The sequence below is a fragment of the Lactuca saligna genome, chromosome 3 (genome assembly GCF_052625555.1).
Source record: "Lactuca saligna cultivar CGN05327 chromosome 3, ASM5262555v1, whole genome shotgun sequence".
NCBI lineage: Eukaryota > Viridiplantae > Streptophyta > Magnoliopsida > Asterales > Asteraceae > Lactuca > Lactuca saligna.
In genome coordinates this window covers 43,561,191-43,580,767 of record NC_136419.1, presented here as the reverse complement: position 1 = coordinate 43,580,767, position 19,577 = coordinate 43,561,191, and the positions used below count along the sequence as shown (strand labels likewise).

At 28.4% G+C, this 19,577-nt stretch overlaps 1 protein-coding gene and 1 long non-coding RNA gene across 2 annotated transcripts; both read left to right on the top strand.

The window, feature by feature from the left end:
• The first annotated feature begins 2,304 nt into the window (after nt 1-2,304).
• On the top strand, nt 2,305-4,665 carry LOC145036137 (uncharacterized). The gene is made up of 3 exons (XR_013678423.1): nt 2,305-2,644; nt 2,734-2,794; nt 2,884-4,665. It is a non-coding gene; the product is annotated as an uncharacterized LOC145036137 (long non-coding RNA).
• A 12,937-nt stretch (nt 4,666-17,602) lies between these two features.
• LOC145033618 (serine/threonine-protein kinase 54-like) lies at nt 17,603-19,304 on the top strand. Its single transcript, XM_078982198.1, has 6 exons — nt 17,603-17,912; nt 18,042-18,160; nt 18,294-18,484; nt 18,560-18,737; nt 18,831-18,959; nt 19,029-19,304. Exons 1-6 carry the CDS (start codon nt 17,693-17,695, stop codon nt 19,281-19,283), a joined length of 1,092 nt encoding a protein of 363 aa, XP_078838324.1. The 5' UTR covers nt 17,603-17,692; the 3' UTR covers nt 19,284-19,304.
• The last annotated feature ends 273 nt before the right edge of the window (nt 19,305-19,577 follow it).

The window sequence follows — 19,577 nt, the reverse complement described above, 5'->3', positions numbered from 1 at the left end:
TTTTCAAATATTACCTACGGAATGTAATTTTGTAGCAAGTTCCATAGCAAAATAGCTACGACAAGCCATTCCGCAGCATAATCCGTAGCGGAATAACTATGGATTTTACTTTCATAGAAAATTTACGTAGTCATTTCAACTTTTTCTTGTGGTGTTCCGAGAACCTACACAAAAATTATAACATTATTTAGCTTGTGTTTGTTTTATTAATTTTATAACACTTATGTACATATTTCCTAATTTTCTCTTTGATTGTAGTCCTCTATTTATGATATGTTTTCTTACCTTTAAACCCATTATTAAAATTTGATAAAATTATATTGGTAAAGTTCCCCCTTTTATCTTTTCAGAAATATAAAGATCTCATTCTAATCATTTTTGGCTTATTTTATATTAAATTTACAAGTTGGTAACTTTTAGCTGTCACTTTCTGGACCACTCAACACTCTTGGAATAAACTGTATCAATCTACTAAGAATTACATCCATACCTATATATTTTGGAAACTATACATCCATATCTAACTATAGGATTTCAAATTTTGGCATTTGGAGTTATGATGAATTTATTATGATTTTTTGAAGACAGGTGCAGGAAATCTGTGACAACATGGACCAGCCTGAGAAGATTGCCAATTTTACCCCTCAAGGATTTGGAATTTCGAAATGTGATTCAAAGTTTGAAGAAAGTATACACACTAATATTTCTAGAAAACTAAGTCTCATGATTTTTAGATATTCATATTGACTTGGACGAATTTTAGAAGTTGGAGGACAGATTTGGGAAAATTGATCAGAATATCTTCTAAATAATTTTTGGTGTTCTATTAATGAATTAATGGTTAAGCCTTCAGTTTATCACTTTTAACATAATTTTTGGTTATTTATTAGGATATAGAAGAGTGAAATTCAATTTAACCTAAAGGCCTTAATGTTTGGCTTAACGAGGGTTCAAAATTAAGGATTTTCAAATAAAATATCACTTTTACACTTATTAAGGTTAAGTTGCCAACTTAACCCATTAAGCTCTTTAAGTCACGTCCGTTTTACTTGTAGAAGACATGTTATAATAATTTTCAGTTCTACTACCTTATAAAAGTAAAATAAGTAATGTTAACAATAAGGTTTGTATTTATATCTTAATAACAAATATGTTTCTTTGTGACATTTTGTCAAACACCTGGTGGGCGCTATTTGTTTCACCAGGTGAGACACCAATTTCTTAAACATCAATATGATATGAACAAGGAATGAAACTATTTATTTACCAAAATTGTGTTTGATATAAAATTACCTTGATTTTTATAGGTTGCAAGAACATCATCTGTGATCTCAAGAGTTTTTTTAGCAAATAAATCTTCAGAACCACTTCATATGCACAACATAGTTACTTTTGATACATATTTAATTATCATTTGCAAATGATTTATACATGTTTCATGGAAGCGACGAATAATTAAACAATCAAAAACCGCAAACACAAATCGTCAAATCCTTGATCTACTGATTCGATCCAGAAAATTATCAAGTTATAAGAACTACATTACATGAAGTACATATATAAAAGGAATAAGAACAAGGAAAACGAAGAGAACTGGGCTGTAAAATGGAAATTCGAAGGCAGGGAGGAAGCTTTGGCTGATAAAGCGGTAAGAGGCGGTGTTGGGCGGGGGGAGATCGGAGTCGGGTGTCGGTTGTTTTGTGAGTCAAAAGAAAATCACAGAGAATCTTTATGTTAAATATCATTACAACTTAAATGACGTCTTCCGTATTTTTTAAAAATTGTTCTCAAATGTTTTCAAACTAAATAAATGTTCTCATTTGAACATACCTCTCTCTCTCTCTCTCTCTTTCTCTCTCTCTCTCTCTCTCTCTCTATATATATATATATATATATATATATATATATATATATATATATATATATATATATATATATATATATATGAGAAATTAAATTGATTCCTACTTTTTATGCCTACAAATATTCCTACCCAATAAAATTATGACAAGTGTCATCTTTCCATATTTTTTAAACTAAATAATTAACACTATATTAGGAATATATCAAATACAATTAAATTGAATGGTGATTTGTCATAATTTTAGTGGGTAGGAATAATTATAGGAATAAAAGGAGGGAGGCAATTTAATATATATATATATATATATATATATATATATATATATATATATATATATATATATATATATATATATATATATATATATATATATATATATATATTATACAAATCTTATGTGTATCAAGACCCCTTTAAGTCTCGCATATTGTTTCCTCCATAGGCCATGTATCCTTTTATCTTCTTTGACATGGTCTTTATTTTTCATTTTAATTCCCACTCAAAACTTAGTCAAACACGTTTGGATTCAGTAGACGGTTTCCTCAATCCCGCACACTAATCTCGACCCCAGTATAGCTCTCCCATATTTGATCCTTCCATCTCCCTTATTTGATCCCTCCATCTCCCTTTATCTCCGAAAAAAAAAACAAAAATATCAGTTTGAAGATTTCATTCAGATTCCTTTTCGCTTGCCTTTCTCACACTCAATGCAAACCCTAACATCGATGATGATGAAGAACTTTCTCGGATGGCCACTGTCGGATGGCCACCGGTCGCATGGTCAGAACCCCTCCAATGGATATATCATAAAGCTTGCTAACGATGTTTTATTTTATAGGGTTTCTAATCTATGCCTTTTCATTCTTCAGACCTTCACCTTCATCTGTCGTCGCCTTCTACCCAAATCTCATCTCACGTGATACATTGCAGGTAATCGTAAAAAAAAAGCTTAAATTTGAAATTCTTTGTCTAGCTAAATCAGTTAGGTTTTGCGATTTTTTATTCCAAATCAATGATAGGCAAAGTGCAATTGACGTTGCCTCTCATGCCTTTCGTCGCGTTGCCATCATCCATTGTGGATGGTAGGGTTTGTGTGGAGACTGCTTGGCTTGAAACTCTTGCTCAGTTAAACTTGATTCTCTCTGGATATTGAAGCTTTCACCATAATTGAGTGAACATAAAGATGGAAAAGCTTTCACTATCGATGAAAATTGAACACCACTGAACTCTCAGTAATTCGGATTTTGTAATTCCTAGTAAAATATTTATTACATGTATACTTGATTTCTTAAAATTCTCTTTCTTTTCAGTTTTGGGCGTAGAGGGAGTTTTGGGAGTAGAGAGGTGATTAGATGGTGAGTCTTTCGATTATACAGGACTTGATTCTTAATTATCTGCATCTGATAAAGGAGGATTAGAAGTCATATAATCTGTAATATTTAAGGGAACTGGAACATCTATTCTAAAAATATATTTTAGAGAATGATTAGATCCATAAGTTCTAGGGTAACATGAAATGCTATTCTTATAATAATTTCGCTTTGATGTTTAAACAATATTTGTATCAATGTTGAGGGTTTAAGGTATTAGGCATCTATGTTTGACTCTATTGCTCCTTCTCCATCGATGCAAAGTCCTCCACCACAGGCTTCCAACCCAGGTAAAAGATATCCAAACCCACCGTCTATGTTTTTTTTTTCTGTGTTTCTATTTCTATTTTGGGAAGATTTTTGTTTTGGAATTTGTTTATTTAAAAAGATTTAAGTTTTAGGGTTTTTGACGAACCATGATGGGTAAAAAGAGGTTAGTATTAGTTGTAGTTGTATTGCAAGTAACAATTTTTACTCAAACTCAAACAATGCTTGGATACAGCTATAGGTTCTAAGAGAAATTACAACTCAAGAACATCAGGTGATAGTTTTAGAGGTTTGTATATAGATTCCTAAACCTGAAAGTTGGAGACCTTACCGATCTCCTATTTTTTTTTTTCCTGCTTTCTTTGATTATTTTTAGTCAAAGAAACCATGGAAGGCTAATGGAGAAGTGAGACTTTCTTTTATATTTCAAAGTGTTCTTGATTATGACATATATAACCATTGTAATTTGCTTTTACTTGATACAAAGAATTGATTGACAATGGCTTGGACATGTTAGTGTATAAATTTGCAGAACAGGCTTGGCAAACGGCTCTTTTGTGATGAAATTACCTATCTCTTATTTTTAAATGTGTTGGTTTTTCTATATATTTTATATGAATTTGCATGTCACATTCAATTTTCAAGCCCCCCAAATCCTTGCAAATTGTAAATTATCACAAATAAGATAAAAGGCAAGATACTAAAAAGGTTTAGGCTACCGAGGTAAACTTATTTATGAAAACTATTGAAGATTTAGATGATATATACCCTTGAATTACTTCTCTCTGCTGCACGAGAGTAGAAAATCTTACCCCAATTCAGGAATGAGTAGAGCTTTACAATTCTAACGTATGTCTTTTATTAGTTTTTCAGGTTCATATTTATGCTTGTGTCCTTTATTCTGATAAACTTGAAGCCCATGTTTTAGATAAAGAGAATAAATATTTTGAACCATATCTTTCGTATTTGGTTATTTCTGTCGAAATATATCATTGTACTTTAATTTTTTTTAATGTAATCGTAATTTGCTTTTTATAGTAGTATGCCTCCAAACATTATATTTATATAATAAGGAACAAAAGCATTTTGTAAGTTTCCGGTGTATGACAAATGAAAGAATCAAAAGCCCATAATCGGAAGAAAACTATAAAAATTACCAACCAATGATCTGTTTAATCTTTGTCAACTATTCATTTTTCTGTATATAACCTTGAGACTTGAGTCACCGTAGTTTTTTATACTTTGAAATAAATTTCACTATTCTTTTAACTTAATATGTTAATAACCTTAAATATTTATGCATCATTTATATAATACGCTTGATAAGAGATTGGTACTATTTTTTGTTATAATAAAAAACTTTAACTATTTAAAACATGAAGATCCACTTATTTCAACAAGTAATTGAACAAACTAAAACGAAAACTAGATAGATACCAAAAGTGGAAAAATGCGTTTAATAGCAATAAACTATACTTTGTAAAAAATAACTAAATGAATTATATTGCTAATTATTGTATTTAGGAAAAAAATTACATCTGTTTTTTACACAAATCCAACAAACGCAAAACTAAACGATAACAATGTGTCTTCATATTTGTTTTTATTTATTTATTCATTTATTATTATTTTTTAATTTTTTTAAATATAACATGTTTATATGGAACATTGACCAAAATATTATAAGTAAAACAATGTCACACGTATATACATATGATACTAATTCTTAAAACTTTAATTGAAAAAAACTTGGGTTTGTATCTAGCCATTCACGTTAATAACAAAAATGACCATAATAAGAGGGTTTTTTTAACTGTCTGATATGTTTACAAAGAAAATTAATCGTCGAAAATAAATTATTTGCCATCCGATAAAATAAAGTATTCACTAGCCGTTGAAAAGAAACTAATCATCAGATGCCATATTTTTATCCCATACTTTTATTATTACCTTGAAACAGTCCGCCAAAAACACTAATCGCCAAAATAAATTTTGTTATCTTGACCGATAACACCCTCAACGTTGCATTGGAGAAATTTGGAATGGTATAGGTACATTAGTTTTAGGCAATTGTAACTAGAGGTGTTGATCAAGAATCAATTAACTGAACCGTTTTTTTATAAATGTTTTTTTTTTATAACCGAGCTGCCGATTAGGAACCAACATTTTAAAAAATCAAAGACTGGTTTTCTAAAAGAAAATGAAAGGAACCGATTTAAAACCAAAAAGAATGATTTTTTTTTTTTTACAAAATCTCATTTAAAAAAACGAAAAACCAAACCAACTGTTGAAATGAACTAATTATCGACAACCGAAATAAACCATTTAGCAAAAAAACTGTTCTCCGCCGGTCGTTATGCGCGGGCACACGACTAGTGTGTGTATATATATATATATATATATATATATATATATATATATATATATATATATATATATATATATTGTAACATACACGTTTAGTTATCGTGTTTTGTAATAAATAATATTATGAAATATTATATGAAATTTGAGTATTGAGTTCTAGCATATGATTTTTATAAGAATTGAAGTAAAACTATGTTTAGAATCCTAATAAAATATTGAAAGGCTTATAAGATTATAATGTTGAAAGGGTCATGTTATATAACCCCCCTATAAACCTATATTTTACATAGGGTCCTGTTAGACGTGCTTTTTTTTTTTTTTTCATTCCTCACTCGCCTTTTTTTTATTACCTGCAAACTCTCTATTTTACATTTATGATCCCTTTACTTTTGAAGTTTTTCAATTTATTTATAATTATTAGCAATGTTTTCATTATTCTTTTACATTTATGGTCCCTTTACAAATAAACTTCCTCCATATAATTTTTACGCATTTCAAAAAATAATTATATCATTTTTTGTAATTTCCAACTTAAAAGAATAACATATCACTTAATTTATAACTTTTATAAAATTTAAAAAATAACTCATCATTTTTTTATAACTTGCAATTTAAAATAATAAAACATTACTTTATTTCTAATTTTTACAAATTAAAAAAAAAAAATTCTTTCATTTTTTACACATGAAGAAAGAGAACTCAATTACACGTACGTCACAATGAATTCATTACAAACGTCTATGTGCAACAGAATGGGTTACCGTACATATCGAGCGGCTAAATATTTATAACGTTTTAGTTTTAACGACTAAATATGAATAATAGTTATTCTCGTTCTAGTTTTAATGATTAAATATGTATATAATTATTATTGTTTTAGTTTTAATGTTTGAGAATTTAATTGCAACGTTGATTAAGTATTTACGATTGTTTTTTATTTATAATAATATTTGTTTAAAAAATATATTTATATAATTATATATTTTAAAATATATATATATATATATATAACACATCCAATCAATATGGGAGGGGATAAAAAAAAGGGAAGGGGGTGGCTGAAATTTAAAGAAAATAATAAAATTTGAAATAAATTTGTAACATACACGTTTAGTTATCGTGTTTTGTAATAAATAATATAATATAAAATTTGAGTATTGAGTTCTAACATATGGTTTTTACGAGAATTGAAGTAAAACTATGTTTAGAATTACTCGGAAAATATTGGAAGTCTTATGAGATTCCAATCAAAAGGCAAAAGTTGAAATTTAATGAACATATAAAATTTGAAATAAGTAGAATTTTATTATTGAAAGTTGTAGATAATTTCGTTAGAAACATTTAGGCGAAAACTTCATCGAAATCCGAGTTATAACGAAGAAGTTATGACTTATTGAAGTTTTGCGACAAAACCAGCCCGACGTCATATGACGTAAAAGTGAGTTTTTGATAAACTATGTTTTAGCCTTAGTGATCTAAATGAAAGTTGTAGTAATCGTTAAACCAAGAATTTTCATAAAAAGAACTTCCAAATCTGACTTCGTATGAGAAAGTTATGATTTTTCTAATTTTCGGAATAGCAGTAGACAGCTAAAAACTCGAAATAAAGATCGAGTGATTTTTAGCCGATACAAACTAAATGAGAATCGAAGGTCTCGTCAATAGTAGTACAACGGTAAAAAGACAGACGAAAACGGACGTCAGATGAACAAGTTATGAATTTTTAACGGATTTTCTTGTCCCGGTCTGTTAAAAATAATAATATTAAAAATAAATTCAAAATTAGCTGATGAAGTATAAACGAAAGTTGTAGAGCATAATTTCACCTACGCGTGCATATAAAGAAAGCCGAAAACGGAGCAAGTATGCGAAAGTTATGGATTTTATAAGTTTAGGACACAAAAACCGAGAAAATCACAAAAACCGAGGAATTTTACATGGCTCAGGTTTGGCCACGTCACCCTCGCTCGCAGCATGCCGCGTGTCCGAATTGGTGAGTCATCTGAGGCCAGCTGTACGACCCGTGTCGCACCCTCTCACACCGAAGGCTCGGTCCAGTAAGAAGCCGACGCATGCCTTCCCCGTGTCTCGCCCCTCGCATCGCCACCTGCCCCTTCCCTCGCATGCGAGCCAAGTGGTCGCTTCTCCTTGCTTCGGATCCGAGGCTTGCACCTATATAAAGGGTGTGAGACCTCCCGGGTAATTTTGGAAAATTCTCATCTTTCATCCCTAAATTCATATTTTTTACCATTCTAACTTCCCCCGAAGCCTCAGAATCATTCCCAACACCCGAAACACACCCTGAAATGCCCGAAGAGCCCGAGAAATTTATATTTTCGGTTTGAAGCTTAACCCTTGCATGGCTCGATATTCAATAAAGCTCCTGGTTTTCAACGAAGAAAGCTATTTATTATAATGAAGCATTGCACAAATTACTATTTTAACCCCCGATTAACTCACGGTGAAGCTTGACCTACGGTTTTTTCCAACATTTAGTTTATAGTTTGTAGATGAATTTAGACTATAATTTTGTTTATTTTGGTATTATATTCATTGAGTTATAATCCTTCAAAGTAGAGCTATCAAAGCTGAAATATTTCAGCTTTTTAGTATTATTTTATACTATAATTCCAAGTCCGCGTTTAGCACATGTGGTAGAGTTGTAAGTGAGTATCAGACTATTTATCGACATTTATAGTTGAAGCTTTGTTATGCACCTAAGATTGGGTGATAAAGTTTACAAATCCGATAGTTGACAACGTTGATGACATCTTGAACGATGATGATATAGCTTTGTGTAAAAAAATTACAATATTTATTCTTTTTTTATACAATTATTACTTTTTATTAAATACTAACAACATTTGCATTTGTGTTTATGTAGAGATTGCACAAGCTTTAAATATGTTACATATGGATGACAATGATATGGGGAAGAGACCAATGGAAGATTAGATTATGAGTTTATGAAATTTGTTAGTTTGATTTATTTTAAAGTTTAAACTATTTTGTTGTTACGATAATACTTTTGTATGTTTGTCTTAAACTTGTTTAACTTTTGTTGGTGAACTTGATTTATATATTAGTTGCTTTTATTTGAAAAATTAATTTTTGCAAATTGCAAGTTATAATATTATACATCAATGTAGATTAGTTAGGCATGAAACGTAAACATATTAATTTTGCAAGTTATAATATTATACATCGATATAGATTATTTATTATACTCTATGCAATTAAAGTTGTACCGGTCCAAACGGGTCCAAAAACCGGAAAACCCGGACCTGGACCCGGACACGGACACGACTCATCCGGTCCGGTCCATGGTCCACAAAATTCTACATAACCGGTCCGGTCCGGGTCGGTCCAAATGCTCACCCCTAGTTATATGTGCTATGTGCTTTTCCGTGTTATTACTTTTGTTATTATGGTAGCAAAGTTGTACCTTTGACCATGTGATCGGTGAAATGATTTAGATTCACGGTGGTACTGGTATGTAGCCTCTGGCCATGTAGAGCATGTCTCGTAAGAGACTGACTTCTATTCTATGGCATTAGTAGAAGATTAGATAGGGTTGAAAGCCTGAAATCTATCAAAATGTTTAAATCAGAAATCGTATGTCTTCTGTGCCATTTGTGCCAAAGTGTTATTAACGTATATCAAGTATTGAAATTGTTATGTCTCATTGCTTGTATATCATTGATTCAAATCATCGATTGATATGGAAAGCTTGTCGCATTTCACATATACCTTTGTTGTTCCTTGTACCTCGTTGCTTCTGCCATATTAAAGTATATATATGGCATAACGTTATATTTTATTTATTATTGAACTCACTAAGCGTCACCGCTTACCCCTCTCAGTTTTTTACAATTGCAGGTAATGAGAATCTAGTATAGTCATATACTGTTGGAAGATTTAGAACAGTTTATACTATTACTTTTGTACTCGGGTTTATGATTGCATAAAAATTATAATATCCTGGGTAGTTATGTAATATATTAAAACTTAGTAGGGTTGTATACAACCTTTTGTAATCAAATTATCAATGTATAATATTATTTATGAATATGCATGTAGCATGTTTTCGAGTAACTATATTATGAAGTATGAAAGTTTGGGTCTTTCAGAAATATGAAAGTTGAGGTCTTTCATATATATATATATATATATATATATATATATATATATATATATATATATATATATATATATATATATATATATATATATATATAGGGTTATGTTATTTTGTTTTTACTAATTATTGTGAGCCAGAATGCACAAATCTGGACCAACAAATGGAATTAATCAATGGACATGATTTGAGGGTGTACGATATTACAATGGGATAACATGTATCATATAATCACACAAATGCTAACAAAAGGGTATTTTGGACAATTAACTACATTCATAAAAGGAAAATTTCGGATTTTTAGGGATAATTAATTCTCCTAATTTTAAAAATCTGAATTTTATTAATTAATTCAATTTTAATTCTAACGTAATTTGTATACATAACCGATTTTATTCTGTCAGAATAGTTTTTCGTTAGAATGATGTTCTTTCACAATTTTATTATATTAGAATATTATTGAAGAATAACATTATTATTGAATGCAATGTTGAAAATTAAAAACATTCTAATATATTCTTATACATCCGCACTTAAATACAAAATTCATACATATTCTTACAGATTAAAAGTCTTATACATTTTAATATAATTATACATATACTAAAAGAATATCAACAAAAATGAATAAAATTCTTAAAAAATAACAACATTCTAAAATTATGAGTGTGATTAAACTTTATTCATTCTTCAGGTTATTCTTCTTAGGTCTTCAACGCATTCTTCCAGCAATTCATATCACAAATACAACAAAAACTAATAATGGTTAAAAATATATTACTTGCAATTAACTATCACTTTATATATTCTGGTAGAATACATATAATATGACAGGATACATAGAATACATTCTGGCTAAATACATAGATTTTATTCTGGCAGAATAATAGGCAATCCAAGAGAAATATCTATTACAAAAAAAAGAAAAAAAAAAAAGAAAGAAAGATTAAAAGGTAAACAAAGATCCTAAAAGAATCATTAAATATAAATTGTAGTTACCATTTAATTCTGATAGAATATATATGCAATTACCATTTATAGCATCATACAATTACCCATTACTATTGTGTAACTAAAATATATTATAAAATTTTTAACAAAAAATCTTAAAGAATCATTAAACCTAAAGTGTAATTATCATTTTAAATTCTAACCGAGTGTACTCTAACATAATACACTATCAAGTTGCAGCATAAATTAATAAAATAAATAAAATTACCTATATGAATATATTTGTGTGTGAAGCTCTAGGAGCAATTCGAGTATTTCTCTCAAGTTGTGATGAAATATCAATGTTTTTATCATCCTCTTCTCTATTTTAGTTATATAAACATTATCACCAACCTGGAAGGTGTTAGAAACACATCAAAAATATTCTAAGAATGAAAAGATCTTCAAGCATAAGGTATTCATGGCATCATTTAAAAGCCTTTTGAATTTGTTATTTTATATTGCATTTCTGTATTACCACTAAAGATGCATCACGTAATAAAAAAGGAATAAGGAATGTATTTTATATTGGGGAATTTTGACCTTTGCTTCGTTTTTTTCATAGAAAATGTATTTCAAAATATAGAACATCTTTGTACATTTAAAACTCACTAGCAGACATCTCCATTGGAACTATATGTAGAAGAGATAGAAAGGCATAAACAATAATAGATGAAACCTACAATTCGGCTACTAAACTTTTTTTAAAAGCAAAAAAAAATCAAAAAGAATTTGGGAAGGGTACCAGGGATAACTGCACCGGTTATCTTTTCATCTTCAACTACATGTGAAAGATTACATACTTTTTTTCTATACTCTCCCTCTTTTTCTTGCCTCTTTATCTTCAAACAATTTGAGGATGGTGCCAACACTAGGGAAGATGACGACGACGCTATTAGGAATAAGAACAACGCAAATTTCAATTTTGTGTATGTGTGAGTCGGCGATGGAGATGATATGGTGAAACTGTGAAGCCGACAATTTCTTTTTCTTTTGTAGGTGAAGAAGACGTGAGAGAAAAGAAAGAGAACAAGGTCAAACCTAATTATTTTGTTTTCTAAATTGAAGGATTTAATTAAATGATCACGTTAATTGAATGTGTCAAAAACCCAAAAATATACTTATTCGTTTAATAAATTATTTAATTATTTACTAAATTGTGATTGGTACATTTAGGAACACAATATTTGATAGAAACATTTGATCCTATATATATATATATATATATATATATATATACACACACACACACACACACACCTCTCCCTATACTAATAAAAGAATAGTTCTTTTGTCATGTGTCACCATATTAAACATCTTAATTAATGTGTTGCCACTTATCAATATATTAGTTCTTCATTTTAAATTTATTAGACTTCCTCATTAATGTGATGCTATTTGTCAATGTATTTATTCTCTATTTTAAAATTTAAATTTTATATTATTGTTTTCATTAATTCACAAATAAAAAATGTCTAATATATATTAAAAATTAATTTTACATATTTATTTGAATCAATGATTATAATTTCACATAACTAATAAAATATCTCTTAAATTTATAATTTATTTAAAATAACTGATTGATAATTTTGAGTTTTTACTAAGTTTAATTAATATTATAATTGTGGTTTCCAAGTGTTATAAACTAGTATATATATATATATATATATATATATATATATATATATATATATATATATATATATATATATATATATATATATTAAGGGTGAACAAAAACCGCACCGCAACTAAAATTAACCGCAAACACCGCAACCGATAAACTGCAACCGCAATAAAAACCGATGATGAGGTTTTTAGTTTTTAAAAAACCGCAAATTTGCGGTGCGGTGCGATTACTAGTATTCAAAAATCGCCGGAATATAACAATCTTCAGATTTGGAGCCGCTGTCTTCAGATCTGAAGCATTTACCTTCAGATCGGGTGCATTCGCCTTCATATCTACAATCCCCGACTTTAGATCTGCCATCACCACCGAGCGTCGCCTCCATCACCGGCGAAAATGTTTGTCAAATTTGTACCAGATCTGTTATGGGTCACCTATTTCCCATGTATAACTCATTTTCATCTTTGTCTCTCTTATTTTTGATTAAAACACCACCAAATTGACATCTGATATGATGTTTTTGTCCATTTTCAGGTTAGAGCTGGTGTGTGTATGGTGTTTACATTGATGGTGTTTACGAAAGGAAGTTCTGAAAAAAAGATGCACATAAGGTGTTTGAAAAAATGTCTCAATGAAATTTGGTAAGTTATTAAGCTGTGAATTAAGTTGTGAATGCATATTTTTTGTATATTAAAGTATGAAGTTTGTGTATTTAGCTGTGATATTTGTGTTTAAAATTGCGAATTGAATGCATAAATCTGTGAATTTGTTGTTTAAACTTTAAATTCACTATATTAGGCTGTGAGTTTTGTATATTTAACTATGAATTAATTGTATTAAACTGTGAATTGATTTTATTAAATTTTTTAGTTGAAAATATGCTTTTGAATGCATTTTTTTTTGGGTTTAAACAGTGAATTTTCTGTATTTAACTATGAAATAAAAGTTTTAAGTTGATATTATGTTTTTCTACTTGCATTTGTTGTAGATCTCTATTATATTTTGTTTTTTTTTTTGTTTTTTTTTTCTATTAATATGTGAATTTGATATTTTAATCTCTCATTTGTCATATAATTTTGTTAATCTTAGTTTTAACTGCTATTAACTTGTGAATGTATAATTTTTTTTATTAAACTTTAAATTTATTATACAAGTTTGTGAATTTTATACATTAAATTGTGTATTAATTGTAATAAGTGTTTTAAGTTGATAATATAGATGTGAATACTACTTTTTATGTATTAAAATGTGAATTTAGTCTACTAAGCTGTCATTTTTGTGTTTTAAACTGTGAATTGATTACATTAAGCTTTGAATTTTCTTTTTAAACTACGAATTGACTGTATTAAGCTGTGAATTTTCTGTTTAAACTGTAAATTGACTAGATTAAGTTGTGAATTATATGTATGAAACGATGAAGTTACTTGTATTAAGCAATGAATTTTGTGTATAAACTTCGTATTGACAATATAAAGAGTGTTAAGCTGAAAATATGGTTATGGATGCATACTTTTTGTGTATTAAACTTTGAATTTTGTTTATTAAACTATGACTTTTGTGTTTTAAACTAGGGGTGTTCGTTTGGATGGATCGGTTTGATCCGATCCAATTAAGTGAATCCAAATTCATTTTGGTTTTCAAAAAATGGATCCGAATAGTCAAAACTAAATTCAAATCCGATCCGATCCGGTCCCATTACAATTAGGTTGGATCGGTTTTTATAATTTGGTTTTCATAAACCAAAACATTTTAAAACAACATATAATTATAATATTATCCAACTTTACACAAGAAACGAAAACAAATTATTTAGTTGTGATTTGAAATTTATAAACAACTACTAAGAAGATATATTATAGTTAAATATTTTATAAATAGAAAACTTTTGAGAGAAAATGCATATTAATATTTTTTTTATCGGTTGAAACATTTTGAACCTATTTAAAAAAATAAATTATAAAATTAATAGATAACTACAGATATATATTATAAATAAATAAATAATAAATATCTATTCGGTTTTTTTGGACTATTCGGTTTTATTTCATAAACCAAAACCAATTCGAAATCTAAAATAATAATTCAGTTTTGTTGAAAACCAATCCAAAAATCAGAATATTTGAACCAAATAGTCCAATCCAAATTGTCCAATTGGACAATTCGGTTTTATCCAAATAGTGAACAACCCTATTTTAAACTGTGAATTGACTGCATTAAACTGTATATTTTCTTCTTAGACTATGAATTGATTATATTAAGCTGTAAATTTTGTTTATTAAATTATGAGTTGATTGTATAAAGCTGTGAATGAATTGACATTAAGCTGTGATTATTTTATAATTTTTTTGTTTGCTTTTGAAATAATGTAAATTTTATTCACGACTTAATATATTAAATTCACAATTTAAAATATGAATGATTTATGTATAAATTTTTTTGTTAATTTTTTTCTGAATGTATTTATTTGTTGTGTTGTATAAGTATATAAGAATACATTAGTTTTAATAATAATTTTGCATTAAATTCAAAATGAGTGAAATGAATGGTTTTATTAGACTGTGAATGCAGTATTTATGTTATTAATGCATGACTTTGTTTACAGATCTAATTTAGAAGAAAATATGGTTGCGATGCTGGTATAGGTGGTTGGTGGCAGCGTGTGATGGTGGTAGTAGTAGGGTTTGAAATTTTGATTTCTTTAAGTTTATGAATTAGTATAAAATGTATTGTACTAAATTGTGAATTTTGTAAATTAAATTACGAATAGACTGTATAAACAGAGCATATAAGAATGAAAATATTATACTGCAAAAATTATAATTTTGCCCTTTTTGTATCGAAAAGAGAGAAAAAAAAAAGATTTTCACATGTTTAACAAAAATATCATATAAATATTTATTAACTAATGCGGTTCCTAGGTTCTTAATCTTTTATGGTTCTCATTTGAACCACTCCATATATATATATATATATATATATATATATATATATATATATATATATATATATATATATATATATATATATATATATATATATATATATATATATATGGAGATATGGAATATACATTACAGTCCCACCTAAGCTTAGGTACAAAACCACTAAAATATGTCATTTTAACTTAACAAATATACTCGATTTGGTTTTCACTTGATAAATATACCTCCTCGATAACATTTTCTTCCTCCATTATCATTTTACCATGCTTGTTTTCTTTCCTCAATTACTGTTAATTACTTCACTCCAGTAAACATTACTTTTTTCCACTATTACTAAGGTCGAAGATAATCAATATTCTTGCTTTCTTATCAAAACTATTTCGTCTATCTTGAATCTACATCATCAAGTGTTAATTGTGAATCCCTTAAACCACAATCTTTATATAGTAAAACAATGTATATCCATGAGGTTTAGTACCTAAGCTTAGGTGGGGTTGATATATATATATATATATATATATATATATATATATATATATATATATATATATATATATATATGGAAAAGTGAATATACCCTTAAGGGTATATAAGCTTAGGTACCCAAACACATCATAATACATCATTTTTCTTTGATATATTTATTATAATGTTCTTAAACTTCAACCTTAACTTGATTTACTTTCAAGATATTCGAAATTTCACTATTATCTTTCTCTTGATTCACATCTTTTTGCCGAACATGTACTAGGCTATATATATTGTAGTTGAAAATGAAAATTATGTAAGAGGAATATAAATGTGTAATTTACAAAAATCTTGAAGTACATCAAGTTAGAAGTTAAATTATAAGAATATTAGACAATTAGAATGTATTATATTATACAAAACGACTTAATATGGTGTGTTTGGGTACCTAAGCTTATATACCCTTAAGGGTATATTCACTTTTCTCATATATATATATATATATATATATATATATATATATATATATATATATATATATATATATATATATATATATATATATATATATATATATATATATATATATATGTCAAGAAGACCGGTAATTCCAATGACAGATAGAACATTAAAAGCTACAATTAAACTACCAAATACAATCCGAACGGTAGCCTATTGAAAAGAAACACACAAAAAAAAGCCCAAAAGATGATATATAAATAATTATTTTCAGTTTTTCAATAAATAAATATGAGTTTTTTTTTTTTTTTTTTATAAATAAAATTGATATATGGTATCTTTACTTTTAAGTTTTTTAATATATATATATATATATATATATATATATATATATATATATATATATATATATATATATATATATATATATATATATATAAAAGTATTTTTTACATATGAATTTAGTATATATAGGGAAATTTTCAAAGCATTCATAATTTCACGTTTACGATTAAGCTGAAAAAATCAGAAAAAAAAACATTCATAAACGATAAAGTTTTTCTTCATATAATGTAAAATCAACTGAATATTGAAACTTAAATTTCGTTTGTTAGTAAATTCATTCGGAATATAAATATACTTAAATCCATTCACTTGTTACTAAATATATTCATTTATAATTGGCATTTGGGATATATTTTATATCACTTGTTAGTAAATATATTTAATTCAAAAATAAAATTAAATATATCGATTTTAATTTTAGTAACCAAAAGAAGAAAACTAGTGACCCACCAATGGCTTATAAATTCAGATATAAGGGTTTCACATAAAATTAATAAGTAGTGATATAATTTTACATTTTAAATACAACGCCAATAAGCGGTATTCTGTTGAGTAACTAATGGAAGAAAAGCATTTGATTTAATCATATTTTAACGTTTAGATTTGATCCTGAAGCTTTAACCGTTTTTAGATGAAAGCATGTGTCCAAAAACTATTAACTACTAGTAGCTAGATATATGCAATATAGATACGAATACGAAATTTAATTTCTAAATTTCTAAAGTACTAAATAAATGGAAGAATCTGAATATATATTCACAGTCAAAAGATAAAGTGGATTAATAGTCGGTTTCTGTTGATAAATGTTTGTTAATCATACAAAACAACCCATAAAACACATTTCGTGCATATATGGAGGAACCTCGGAAACCAAAACTCACGCCCAACGAGTTGTTTCCGTTATGGGGGAGTTCTAAGAATCAATTCAATCCGCTGCAATCTCATCGTATCGTCGTTGAACGACAATGGCAAGAAACAATCGATCCTCAAAAGCTTCTTCTTGGCAAAGTTATTGGTCGTGGATCTTTCGGTGTTGTTCATAAAGGCTCCTACGATGGCCAAACTGTAGCAGGTATATGTTCTTGACAACTCTATCCTGTATATAATTATAAACTGTTTTGTTTCTTTGTTGATTTTAAGGGTGTTTCATTTCGTGTTTTAGGGTTTTGATCGATTGTTTTTTTTTTTTATTATTATTCAGTGAAAGTTCTTGATTTTGGTGATACGAAGATCACGGAAGCTTCAATGGCTTTTCTTAAGGAAGATTTCATAAAAGAAGTTAATGCATGGCAAACTCTTGATCATCCAAACATAACCAAGGTAAGTTTGTTTCATTTCCATATATAATTAACAAAAAATGGAAGAACATATATACATGCATGTATACGTTATACCTAATACATTCATGCATGACCTACGTGTCCTACAATATCTAATTGTCTAACAACTTCAGATGATCGGAGCAACCATGTCCATGACGAAAAATTGCCGGCAGAAGAACAAGAAAATGAAAACCGAAAGCAACTTCTGTATTGTTTGCGAATATGTAAAAGGAGGCTCCCTCAGATCTTATTTATTAAAGAATCGAAACAAGAAGTTGCCCTTCAAAACTTTTATTCGTTTTGCCCTTGATATTGCTAAAGGGTATGGAAAAAACAGATAGATTCTCAATCTTTAACAAACCCAAATTACTCATGACATATGATCTTATATGTAAAGGTTGAGTTATCTTCATTCCAAAAAAGTAATTCATCGCGATGTGAAGCCGGAGAACATGCTTATCGACAAACAACATATGACCATAAAACATACTGATTTTGGAGAATCGATTTTTGAACCATCAGAGCTTTTGTACACAACTGGTGAAAGGGGAACTCGCGGTTTTATGGCTCCTGAGGTATACTTTCTTTAAAATTAAGTTGTTAGTTAATTCGTTTATATTCACTTTCTTAAAATCCCATGATTTAATGAGAATTCCGGATGATTGTAGGTGGTAAGCAGAAAACCATATGGGCGTAAATGTGATGTTTATAGCTTTGGTATATGCTTGTGGGAGATATACAATTGTGATATAGCGTATACGTATAATTTAGACAATCTCACACCAGATATATACCAGGTGCGCATTTGTACGTATATAATTTTGGTATAGATATATTAAGATGTTTTTGGTAATGCTTGATTGTAGGAAATGAGACCAAGCATACCAATGGATTGTCCAAGATCCTTGGCTCATTTGATGGAGAGATGTTGGGATAAGGACCCTGGAAAGAGGCCGGAGATGAAAGAGGTGGTGGTTCAGTTGGAAGCAATTGAAAGATATGAAGGTTGTCAAATGACGTCGGAAGAACTACAGTTAGGTGGCTGCTTTGGTTTCGGTTTATTCAGGCTAGGAAGAAATGTAAATAGGACTCCTGGTACAGTTAGAAATTCACAAAGATAGTAAGAGGGATGGTGAATCTTGTAAACGATATATTTATGAAACAAAGTGTTTGTTATATGCTTTGATTTAAGATCGATACAATGTAAGTTCGATACATGGTGATTGTTTTGTTTTGGCTTTTTATTTATTTATTTATTTTTTTAATCTATCGTGGACAAAATGACTTAATGGATTAGCAAAAAAATGACTTAACGTATTAAGACCCAAAAACTTCATATTTTTATCTTCTTTCTCCATCCACCTCGACTCACTTAGGCCAAAAACAGATCAACAAATTTAGATAAAAACACATTG

What these genes read in the sequence shown, in the direction of transcription:
- LOC145033618 (XM_078982198.1), top strand. Translation starts at nt 17,693, where the DNA reads ATGGAGGAACCTCGGAAACCAAAACTCACGCCCAACGAGTTGTTTCCG. An exon ending in GCCCTTGATATTGCTAAAGG is followed by an intron (nt 18,485 to 18,559) that starts GTATGGAAAAAA and finishes TTATATGTAAAG; the next exon opens with GTTGAGTTATCTTCATTCCA. An exon ending in TCACACCAGATATATACCAG is followed by an intron (nt 18,960 to 19,028) that starts GTGCGCATTTGT and finishes GCTTGATTGTAG; the next exon opens with GAAATGAGACCAAGCATACC.